The following is an 11,210-nucleotide window of genomic DNA, read 5'->3' as shown; positions in this document are numbered from 1 at the left end:
GTTTAGTCAACACGAGGGGATCTGCCAATCGAGATGGCCCTGCCCAGTCAGAACTTTTACGTACTGTAGATGGGAATAAAGTCCCTGTAGTGCACATAAGAAATATGTTGGGGAAAACAGTTTGGGTTATTCCTGCCTCGGGCAAAGGCAAACCCATCCGTGGGATTGTTTTTGCTCAAGGACCTGGGTGCACTTGGTGGGTGATGTGGAAGGATGGGGAAGTCCAATGTGTACCTCAAGGGGATTTGATTTTGGGTGAGAATAGCCAATGATCTGAATTATATGATGTTAAGTACTACATAATACTATATGCCATACTAATGATATTACAATAAGAATCACCCAGATTAATGAAGAATAACTTCAATGAAACCAAGCAAAGTAGTACTGCAGTACTACTGCAGTTAACTGGGGCATGAAAGTGTGTTCCCATCTGTTGTCCCTGTTACTGGGGTAATAATCTCCATCAAAGGTACAAGGCCTGCAGCCAGGAGGGTCACATAGATACACCACTGTAAATATATCTGAGCTAATTTACCTATGAACCTTCTGCCAAGAACAAGAGCAGGAAAAGAAACTCTAGGAAGAAAAGGTGAGGAACTCATCTGAGCTTTTAGGCTGTACTATGCACATCTGCTCAGTCTTCTAGAAAAACCCAGCCAAATTCATGGCTGTGAGTACCTCGCAATAGCAAGCCAGGCTGAAATCTTGCACTATGGTGCCACTACAGGTCATATGCAAGGAAAACCACATACCAAGCCAATATAGCAATAAATCTCCACTAGGATACTTGGGTAAGGGTGAAGTGGGAGGTGGGATGCATGAGGTCAGCTGGCACTATGCCATGCAAGATGCGATCAGTGGCAAGATTCCAGGTACGTCCCAAATTTACCCCTCTCAAAGCAGGATTGTACTACAGAAGCCAGTCTTCAGCGAGAGCTGTACATTCAGTGCTAGATACAGTTGAGAGCTCAGCATTAGCCACAGCATCAAGTTCAAATAACAAGTCTAAGAGATCTTACAGTGCATTGATTTTTTTTTTTTACAAAAGCCAAAGACTTGCCACTTTCTCAGAGCAGTTGCCTGAAAGATTTAGAACTGTCGAGAGAAACTTCAGTCAAAATCCTGCTCCCAGGCACCTTCATGCTAGCTGCAAATACGTTGCAGCCCAAGCCCTTCTCACATAGATACAGAGACACAAAAAATGACCTTTTTTCCCCCCCCAATGAGCAGATTTTCACTGATAAACCTCAGTATGTTTGCAAAATTTCCAGCAACGTTTTAAGTGTTGGTAATGTATCAAAGCTGAACTGGAAAAGCAAAACTCTGCAACCAGTTGAAGAGTTTTGAGCTTTAATTACAGAAGAGGGAGCAGATTGAAGGGAGTGGGTGGAGGGAAGTCTGGGAACATACAGTACTGTGCACTATGAAATGTTGCAGGGAAGTGGAAGGCTGAAGGGCAGCCCCACGTATTTTAGAGATTTAACGGTAAATGTTATTGCTCTGCACATGTGAAAGACATAACATGTATTTTTTTCAGTCTAACCAGCTCACTTCAGATTGAGGCAAACAAGGAAGAATAAGTATTAAACCTCCGTAAGAGACACAGTGACTCACAGTTGTGCATCTGAGACGAAACACAAAAATGGCAATTGCCTCGAGTTGCCTTTGCCACACAAGGGACTCCTCAACATTTAAAGAGGGGTATGGCACACTACCTTAGTTCATAGTGTACAGCTGAATTTACAGACATCTTCACTTATCAAATGGTTAAAAATCACTATTTCTTTTAATTTCCTTTTAGCAGCAACCTTTCTGCCTACGTGTTTTGGAATCCACACAAAAATGGCAATTGCCTCGAGTTGCCTTTGCCACACAAGGGACTCCTCAACATTTAAAGAGGGGTATGGCACACTACCTTAGTTCATAGTGTACAGCTGAATTTACAGACATCTTCACTTATCAAATGGTTAAAAATCACTATTTCTTTTAATTTCCTTTTAGCAGCAACCTTTCTGCCTACGTGTTTTGGAATCCAGACTCCCTGGCACCTGGGGCAACACCCCCCCCCCAGCCATTCTTTCAATTGATTTCAGCAGGAGGCTCCCACATACACCACAATATCTAAGATGTTGGATTGCAAAGTCATAGCCTGAATTTCCACAGGGAGATGGGTCAGAAAATTAATTGGTGTTTCTTTTGCCGGTGGAAAAGTTTACATTTCTCAGCAACAGAGTAACAACACAAAATCCAAGTGCTTTAATTCACAAATTTTGCTGGAATTTCTCATGCGAGTGCTTCCACGCTCTCTTCCTCTCTGGGGACCAGACAACACTTCTCTGGATACACCAGAGTCCTATGCTGCATCACTAGCGGTGCAATAGAAGACACCCATGGCTACAATGCACCATGAAATATGTCATCTGGCAAAAGAGCTCAACCCATAGAAAGAAAAAAAAAAAAAGACAGGCACGAGACATCCAAACTAAAACAACCCTGAGGTCATGTTCATTATAAGAAACCCCTGCTTTCCAGAGAAGCTTGGTTTCATAAACATCCCCTTTCCATCCAAACAGTTATTGATGATAAATTTTGAACTAAAAATTCAGCTTCTAGCCCTAATACCATGATTTAATTTGTTGACTAAAGCACAGCCTAGTCTCTTTGAAAAGAGAAGAGCATCGTATGCGTTGCAGTGCCATTTTTGACCATAGCTCCCTCTGGAAATTACAGAGCTGACAATTTTAGTAATTTGACAACCAGCACTCTTTGCAGGCATCAATGCCCAAGTTGCTCTGAACCTGAGCAGTTGCTTCCTGAACCTTATCATTACACCACACACAAAACAGAAACGAGAGGGGCTCTTGCAGAAGTCCAGAGGAAAGCGGAAACAAAGCCCTGAGAGGTGGTAGAGACCAGAGGGGAAGCAGGCGTAACAGTCCTGGAGAAAAGAGAAGTTTGACACGTTTTCTGGCTGAAGCAGGAAACTGCTCTCCTACCCGATTGCAACAGCTTCTGAAGCTGCAATAACAAAGCGAGAACTGACAGGAATATCGAAAGGGAGGAAACACAACCCTCTGACTCTTGTCACGCTTGAACCGATAAACAAGTCTAGGCACCAGCTTTTTATCCCAAGCAGATCATGCAACTGCGGAGACTGCTTTAGCGGTGTGGAGGACAAAATCCAGCACAGGGACACAGGGCTGTGGGAAACACCAGTGACTTTTATCTCCCTCCTTTAAACAGTTATTTTACTTTACCAGAACTTAGGACTCGGGAGCTCCTTTTGGACCACACTGACAATCCGTGTGCTTACAGAGCCTGGCTTAGTTAGAGCCCCCAGCTCCTCCCAGCACTTTCATTCATTTCATGCTCCCCTCTAAGCAATCAGGCTTTTGTCACCCAGGCTTGCTCCCTGCCAGCTGCTACAGCTGTGGGGCACTACTGCAAAAATAGGGTCAGACTGTGGAGATGCTAACTCAGCCTCACAGAGGACACTCATGACTCAAGTTTCACCACAGCATCAAAGGAAAGTTCTCCCAACCCGTTATTTTCAATTCAGTGAGAAGATTACCTCAAGCAACAATAACTTCGAAACAGAATTAAATTCCCAAGCCTATATTTTGTTACCACCAGCTCTTTGTAAACCAGGGAGCCTACAGGTGCTTCTGCACATGCCCACAGTCACTTCTCTGGTTTCCACAGAGAAGGAAGTTGGATGCACAGGCCGGCTAGAAACCCACCATGAGGGATAAACCCATGCCTAAAGCAAGCCTTGAGGCTCAAGATGGTATGCTGCCAAACTGGTCAAGTCTTCCACATCCAGCCACGGCTCTGGAAAACTCTTGCACATGCTGTTGGTTGCAGCAGCTGAGCTGTCAGTTGTTGCTGCCGGCTGTCACCAGAGTGATATGTTGGCAAGCCTTCAGGCATAGCACGGAGTCTCATGGATGCTAGCAAGGAAGAAGGTGGAAGTGCAGGGAAAGCAGTTATGTTTGTACAAGAGTTTCGGAGCTTGATGCAGAGAAAGGGGTACTGCAGGAACTGGTAAGATCCATGTTCATGTCAGTCATCAGCTGTAGGGCTCCCTTTGACCCCAGCTCTGCTAAAGTCTCACAGAAAGGGAGAAATGTAGGTTATTTCCTCGGTTAGAAATATCACATGATGGTGGACCTAGCGTGAAATACTTCAGAATCTCAGTTACACAATTTTATTTTCATTTTTGAACTTTTCATCCCACTTCAGACAGCCTCACCAAGCTGTCTTGTGATACAAATGAATTAAAAAACATCATTATAACCAATTGCTCATCAGTGCTGAGGAAGGAATGGCAATGCACAGAGCCTGGGAAGAGCAGCTGTGCTAAAACTTCACCATTGAATGAGTATTGACTACCCACCACTGTGGGGAACTTGCTTTCCCTGAACTTGGCTTGTTTTCCCACACAGTAGGTTTTAGGCCACATATAGGCTATCATCTGAATGTGCTTCAGACTGAAGCGGCAAGAAGGACAGAAGTAGCTATTAAACACAGGGTATAGGAGCTTTGAGCACATCTTGGAGAATTTCTAAGGAATATGTAATCTGTTTTTTATAACACTTCTGTATTTTATTGTTTTCTTCTATACAGTATCATTAAAAATACAACTTGTTACCCACTGCTTTCTGTCTCCACACAGATCCCCAGCAAGATTTTGCTTTCAGCATTGACCGTTGTTCTGATATCACAACCCACACCTTTAACATCAGAGCTGCAATGGTCCTAAGTAAGTGAATTGCTATTTTCTCATGCCATAAATAGGTAATTCATGTGCGAGTGCTGGTATTAAGAAGTAAGCAAGGGTGACAACCTCCTATAAAATATGGATGGGCTTCATTTCTGAGAAATTTCAAAACCTGTGTGGGGCTACAGAAATGTCAGTTCTGTTATCAGCTCTGCCTCAGACTACGTGCGTCACCCTAAGCAGGTCATATCAGCCCTCAGCCCCTATTCCTCTCCTACCCTTCATCTGTACATATGGATAGCCAACATGGGGGCCGCTCTAGAGCTTGTCTTCACAGCTAAGTCTTCTGCAGAAAGTCTCGTTGAATGAGACAGCTACAGCACCCACACTCTTGTGTCAGCACCAGCAGTGCTTACCAAGTCACCAAGGCTGACCCTTGCAGGCGGGAGACTGAACTAAGGGACTCTCACAGAGTAAGGTGAGGGCACCTCCCTGTCACGCAGAGCAGCATGCTGGAGAGTGCTGGGGATCCAGAGCACTGCAGAAGTGCTAGCCTGAGGCAAGTCATGCCATCAGCTCACCACCTGTGCTAGCTGAAATTATACCCTCCAGCACTTGACTGATCAGCAATAAAAGGTCAAAAGCAGAACTGCATTTGAGCTAACGGGCTGGATGCACAAGTTAATATTAGCCATAGCTTGACTTGTGATCCTTGCACAGGAAAGCCACCTTCTTGCAACCCTGTTGGCCCCAAGCTTACCTAGAACCTCTACTACCAGAGCATAAATATGAGAGCGCTGCTGCATGTTCCTGGTGCTGAAGATAAGTTTGTGTGCCAAGTGTCTTTTTAGCACTTGGGAATGCTTCCTTGCATGCAAAAGGTCTCCCTCCTGTGAGACATGCTGCCCTTTTGCCTGGGGAGCACCAGTTTTCAGGTGGCTGCAAAGTTAAACAAGCCTGCAAAATCACATTACAGGCATTTGCAAATACTTTTCCAATAACTCAGAGTACAGGACCTCCCTCTAAATCCAGTAGCCTCACTGGCTGTATCTATGTTAGCAAGCCAGGCACAAGCAGGAAACCTCCCAGCACTGCCAAGCTGCTATGCTGGTCCCTGGCACAAGTTTGGCTCAGGCCAGCTATCATTCTCCCAGGCAGCAGGTACAGGCCACAGGCTGCTCCTGGGGGCTCATTGGATATGGTTCCTCTGCTAGGGACAGTAGGAAAGAAAGTTTAGATGTACAGACGCAAGATTTACTATGCCAGTTGGCCTCAGAGAATGGTCATGGGCATAGTTTATTTAACAATAAAGATATATGCTATTATTTCCCGTTATATATCTTAAGAGACTTAGACACCTGTTCCTGAAGCATGGATTTCTATGTATCAGAAGTTCTCAGTGAAAAGAAAACATTCAATGGCTTAAACAGCAGGGGAAAAAAAAACAGAATCTTTTTAAAAATAAAATAATAAACTTGTTTACCCTTGCACTTTCTGAGCTGTCCTTCTGCTTCGTGTGTAGGACACAGCATCAAGGAACTGCACGCGAAGGTTGACCTGATCATAAATGGGAAGACCATCTTAACCTACTCAGAGACGCTTTGTGAGCCGGGTTATTCTAAGCTTATTTTCTGTGGAAAGAAGAAAGGAGGTAATTTAGGTAGCACTCTAAGTGTTTGATGGCTACTGAATACTCCAAGCAGGATGCACCCACTGTGCTGTTGAACGCACTGATACATCGTAATGTTCTGTTCACTTCAACAGCATGTTAACAGGTGACAGAAACACAGTAGGACAGAGACATTTTAATTTCAGAGCCTGCTTTTTTCCCTAACCTATTTGCTTGCTTTTCTTTTAATCACAGAATACCGCACACACATGGGATTACAAGTCCATAAAAAATAACTGTGGTAATGTGACCCCATCCAACAGCAGAGACATTCATAAGCCCTTTTTATAGTCACATGGTTGTCACGTGAGCAAAAAGTATGACAAAAATAAAGGCTAGTTCTGTAAAAGAAATGGCTGAGTAAACAAACAAGCTGTTCTGAACATGTTCTTCACTATTAAGCAAGTAACACTTCCTGTGCTCAAAGGCATTTTTTAACTCACTTTAAGAGGAATTATGCTTGAATAAGGATATTTGGACCAAGATACTATTTGATACCATCTATGGTTTGCATCTTGTTTCTGCTCACACGTGCCTATGCGACAGTCAGACAATTTCAGTTCATGCCAGTCAAACTGCCAACAGATGCAGACTTGCACTAGTTGGTTTACAGTGGCATTAGCTGCCCCCAGAAAGCAGGCAGCTTTGGTCCCAGGTGAGCCTGGGCACCTCAAGGTCCCTTCTGCCATGACACAGGCCAGGTAGTGCAAAGCTAGCCATGGTATGTCCAGAAGAGCTATGGTCATGCCTCTGGACTGTAATATCCACATATCTTAAATGGTTATTTTGAAATCCCTCTTACAACATGATCATCTCTTTAGGCTGATTTTAAAATAAACAGGTAGAGCAGCAGGGAAGTTTGAGTTGTTAGACCACCAGTTAGTTTCAGCAGCTCTGCTTTCCTTCCATTCACTTGCATCCCCATCCTGATAACGCTGCAATAATTCATGGGCAAGGGCTACGAGTTTAAAGACCACGCACAGCACTACAGCTAAGATAGCCCCTGGAAAATTACTAAGACGTTTCACACAGCATAGAAATATCACAAAGAATAATAGAGAAATGCTGTATGAGCAACCAATTATGTAAATCCTGTAAGCCAGATAGACAAAAAAAAAATCAGATTCAGAGGTTTCTTCAATTGTGTATTGAATTACAAGGGGGGGAAAAAACCACCCAGAGACATACTGAAAAAACTATCTTATTCTGATGAAGTACTAAATAACATCCTTTAGAGAATACATTAAGGAGAAGTAGAGTCAGTCCTGAGCTGAGCACAAACTGCTATACACGCATTAAGCCACAAAGCCAAAACCTCCTGGGGCTTCCAAGTCCCTTAATCTTAAATTGACAGGTGATTGTTTCTACTAATTGAAGTACATTATGATATAAAACCATAGTTGGCTGTTTAAATAATACTATGTATCTTCATTTAGAAGCATCCCTAAGTTAGTGCAAGGACCTCTGCCACACACTTTTTAATACACACCCTCTTGTTCTGTAGCTGTTTTGATTTAGTAATTAAAGTCACAGTGGGAAAGAAGTGAACTTTCACAGACTAAGGTTCAAACTGAAAATGTGGTATTTCTTAATTAGTTGACATTTGATTCTAACCCATGTTTTAGGACACAGAAGTGAGCCAAAGACCAGTTTGAGGCAATTCAGCACAGCTGTAAATCTGACCTAATACCTATGCAGAAAGGACAACGTTGTGAATGGCCCAGTACACAGCCTAGTCAAGATACAGAGGAGCAGATAGCCCTTTCAACTGAAGCTTTTCATGCAGAGCCCCCTTTTCTCTGTTGTACAGGCCACATTTCCAACACCTGGCCAGACCTGACCTGAGTTTAAATATAGTTCCACACAGAATTTGCTTGCCTTCCGCAAGGAAGCCAAAAATTGCCTGTTCCTCCCTCTCCCAAAATGAGACAGAATGTAGTTCTGCTACAGGCTTTGTCAGTCCACTCACTCGTGTGGACAAGCGGAGCAAAAGTTGTAAGGAAAAGAGACTTACAAGAGCCAGATGTGGCAAAGTCTTGAGTGTTTGGTGGTGGGTCCACGGTCCACTCACTCGTGTGGACAAGCGGAGCAAAAGTTGTAAGGAAAAGAGAGAGCCAGATGTGGCAAAGTCTTGAGTGTTTGGTGGTGGGTCCCCCCCCCCCCCCCTCGCTCTCTCATTTATGGTTGTTCCCCCCCCCCCCTTCGCTCTCCTATAATGCTACAGTTTTGCCATGACTGGAAATACTTTAGGATACTTAATACAGCTGGAGATTTCGTGTTCATCATAATCATATAGTATTTACTATTTATGTTAAGCAAAGGTCACATCTCTCACTGCTCACTGGGACTCCTAAATAGGATTCCAAGATCTTTTTCTTTGAGTTATATGACTGTTGTGAAGTTGCTAGCTCAAAGGTTGCAAGGAAATGGGCCATTGTCCATTTAAGAACAACAAAACAACGAAAAAAAAACCCTGCTAAATTCTTTGCGGCATAACATGAACTCAGCTCTTCCTCTTTTTTACTAGAAAGATGCTGGCTATTTCCTATTTCCTTCAAAGAAAAGTTACATAAGATTTAACAGATTACCCAATGTAATCACTAAAATCAGAGAAAAAGACCTACTAGGGTAATATTTAGCAATGTGCCAACCACAACTTGCAGGCTTAAACAAAACTTCCTGACAAACGATAGTTGCATCCTCTGCAAGTCTGCCAGTTTTCTTTCAGTCCCAACTGATAAAAGGCACCATCAGAGAACTTGCACAATTCCTTGTGCACACTCCCAAACCATAGAGAAAACCCCCCTTGCTTCGGGCGTCCATTCTTTATGTTATTGCCTCTTTCGGTGGGTGTTACAGTAAGCAAGTTTCTAAAATAGTATTTGTGAATAGAAGTAGAGAACATGGCGTGAGTTACAGAACTGGGTATCACGTTGAGAGTTTAGGTACATGTTTCTGAGAAAGCAGCCACACCACAAAGCTAGGTCTTTGGGCTGATATACGATGCTGTCTTCCTTAGCCTCTTCATCTCACTTTCTCCTCCCCAGTAAAGAGAGTGGCTATGTATTTATATATGTTTTCTCACTCAACTATACATCTATAGCTGGCAGTTATTCAGATCATTCCTGCATCCCTAAAACTCACTGAAGTTGTGTGTCAGTTGCATGGGTGCAAGATCGTGTCCTAGAAGAAATCCAACATGGAGCATTTAAGTTCTAAAAAGATTTAAAACAGAAAAAGGAAGAGGTGGGTGCAGATGTACAGGGCCTTTATATAGTACAAGAGTGTGAGAATGTTTAAAGATTTTCAGTGCAAGGAAGATTTGAGAAAGAGGAGTGAGAATTTCATTATAGGTGTTTTGTCAGGAATGAGAGGCATCTTCATGATAAATGATAACTAGTAACTTGAAGTAATTCTCAGGAAGTTCTTTCTTACATATTTGAAAGCTCTGCTTCAGACTGGAAGCTACTAGAGGCCTGCTCAGTGGCAGGGAAAAGGACTATGTTATTTTTTGGTAGAAACAATAGTGAAAAGCTGCTACAACAAATACAATAATATCACCTGGAATCAGTGGTACATTAGAATTGTTTTCCAGGTTGCTTACAGAAGTCACCTTCAGTTAAGTCTTTAAGAAAAAGGCCTGAACATGGAAGGTAAACTGAAAGCACATCACCGATGACTGAAAGCACATCACCGATGACAGCATGCTTGACAGACACTATAACTTACCAGCAGACCAGTAAAGACATAGGGGAATTTTTAATTGGAAAAATGCACTCATGATTTATGCTGTTCCCAATGTTCTTACATTTTTGCAACTACATCTGGGCTTGCTCTAAAAAGACCACAGAATTCTTTCAATGAGCTAGGCTCAGTGTTTGTGACAGTTACACTTACTGCAGCAGATGTGTTCATCCCCTTTCAATGGAGGAATGCAAAAATGTATGAATATATGAAGAAAAATGTATGAGTATATGAAGGATGCTGTGATAAACTACAGTCCTTAGAGCCTTGGAGTATGTTTACACTTCTGGAATTATAGCAGAAATCCTCATGAGAGAGGAACATTGAATGGGCTTTGAAAAGCCTGATCCAGCCAGCATAGACACTGAGGATGTTGCCATAGGCCAAAGTGAGTATGAATGATAAAATTCAGCAGATCCATAGATCCATATTATTTCCTGGCAGGTCTCAACTAGTTGAAAATTAAAGCTGCCCTTGCTTTCCTATCAGGACATACTTTCAAAACAGCATAGTCCTTTTTCCCCCCGCATTGTTGAAGCGAGGAAGGTCACAAGAGCTTTCTAGAGGCCTGGTTACAGAACCACAGAATGGTTGAGGTTGGAGGGGACCTCTGCAAGGTCATTTAGTCCAACTCCCACCTACTCAAGCAGGGTCACCTGAAGCAGGTTGCCCACAACCATGTCCAGGCGGGGTTTCTGAACATATCCAAGAATGGAGAATCCACAACCTCTCTGGGCAACCTCTGCCAGTGCTCAGTCACCCTCAAAATTAAAAAAAAAGTCTTTCCTGATGTTCAGGAGAAATCTCCTATGTTTCAGTTTGTGCCCACTGACTCTTGTCCTGTCACTGGGCACCACTGGAAAGAGCCTGACTGTCCTCTTTATACCCTCCCTTCAGGTATTTGTACATATTGATGGTACGGTTGAGTGTCTATGGGTAAGGATGAGGGGGAAGGCCAACGAGGCAGATATCCTGCTGGGAGTCTGTTATAGACCACCCAACCAGGATGAAGGGGCGGATGAAGCGTTCTATAAGCGGCTGGCAGAAGTCTCTCAATCGCTAGCCCTTGTTCTC

The 11,210-nt window shown here is 43.2% G+C and overlaps 1 protein-coding gene across 2 annotated transcripts in view; it reads left to right on the top strand.

Moving 5' to 3' along the window:
- The window catches only part of LY86 (lymphocyte antigen 86), a 35,880-nt gene that overhangs the window by 11,411 nt on the left and 13,259 nt on the right, over window positions 1–11,210 (top strand). For both annotated transcript variants that reach the window (XM_009279170.2, XM_009279169.2), the window contains exons 2-3: window positions 4,679–4,765; window positions 6,246–6,374. In XM_009279170.2, coding sequence (XP_009277445.1) covers window positions 4,679–4,765; window positions 6,246–6,374 — 216 coding nt within the window. The remainder of the gene's footprint in view (window positions 1–4,678; window positions 4,766–6,245; window positions 6,375–11,210) is intronic.

The sequence above is a fragment of the Aptenodytes forsteri genome, unplaced genomic scaffold (assembly GCF_000699145.1).
Source record: "Aptenodytes forsteri isolate BGI_AS27 unplaced genomic scaffold, ASM69914v1 Scaffold81, whole genome shotgun sequence".
Taxonomy (NCBI): domain Eukaryota; kingdom Metazoa; phylum Chordata; class Aves; order Sphenisciformes; family Spheniscidae; genus Aptenodytes; species Aptenodytes forsteri.
The sequence above is the reverse complement of the archived record's forward strand: the minus strand, read 5'-3'. Positions and strand labels throughout refer to the sequence as shown.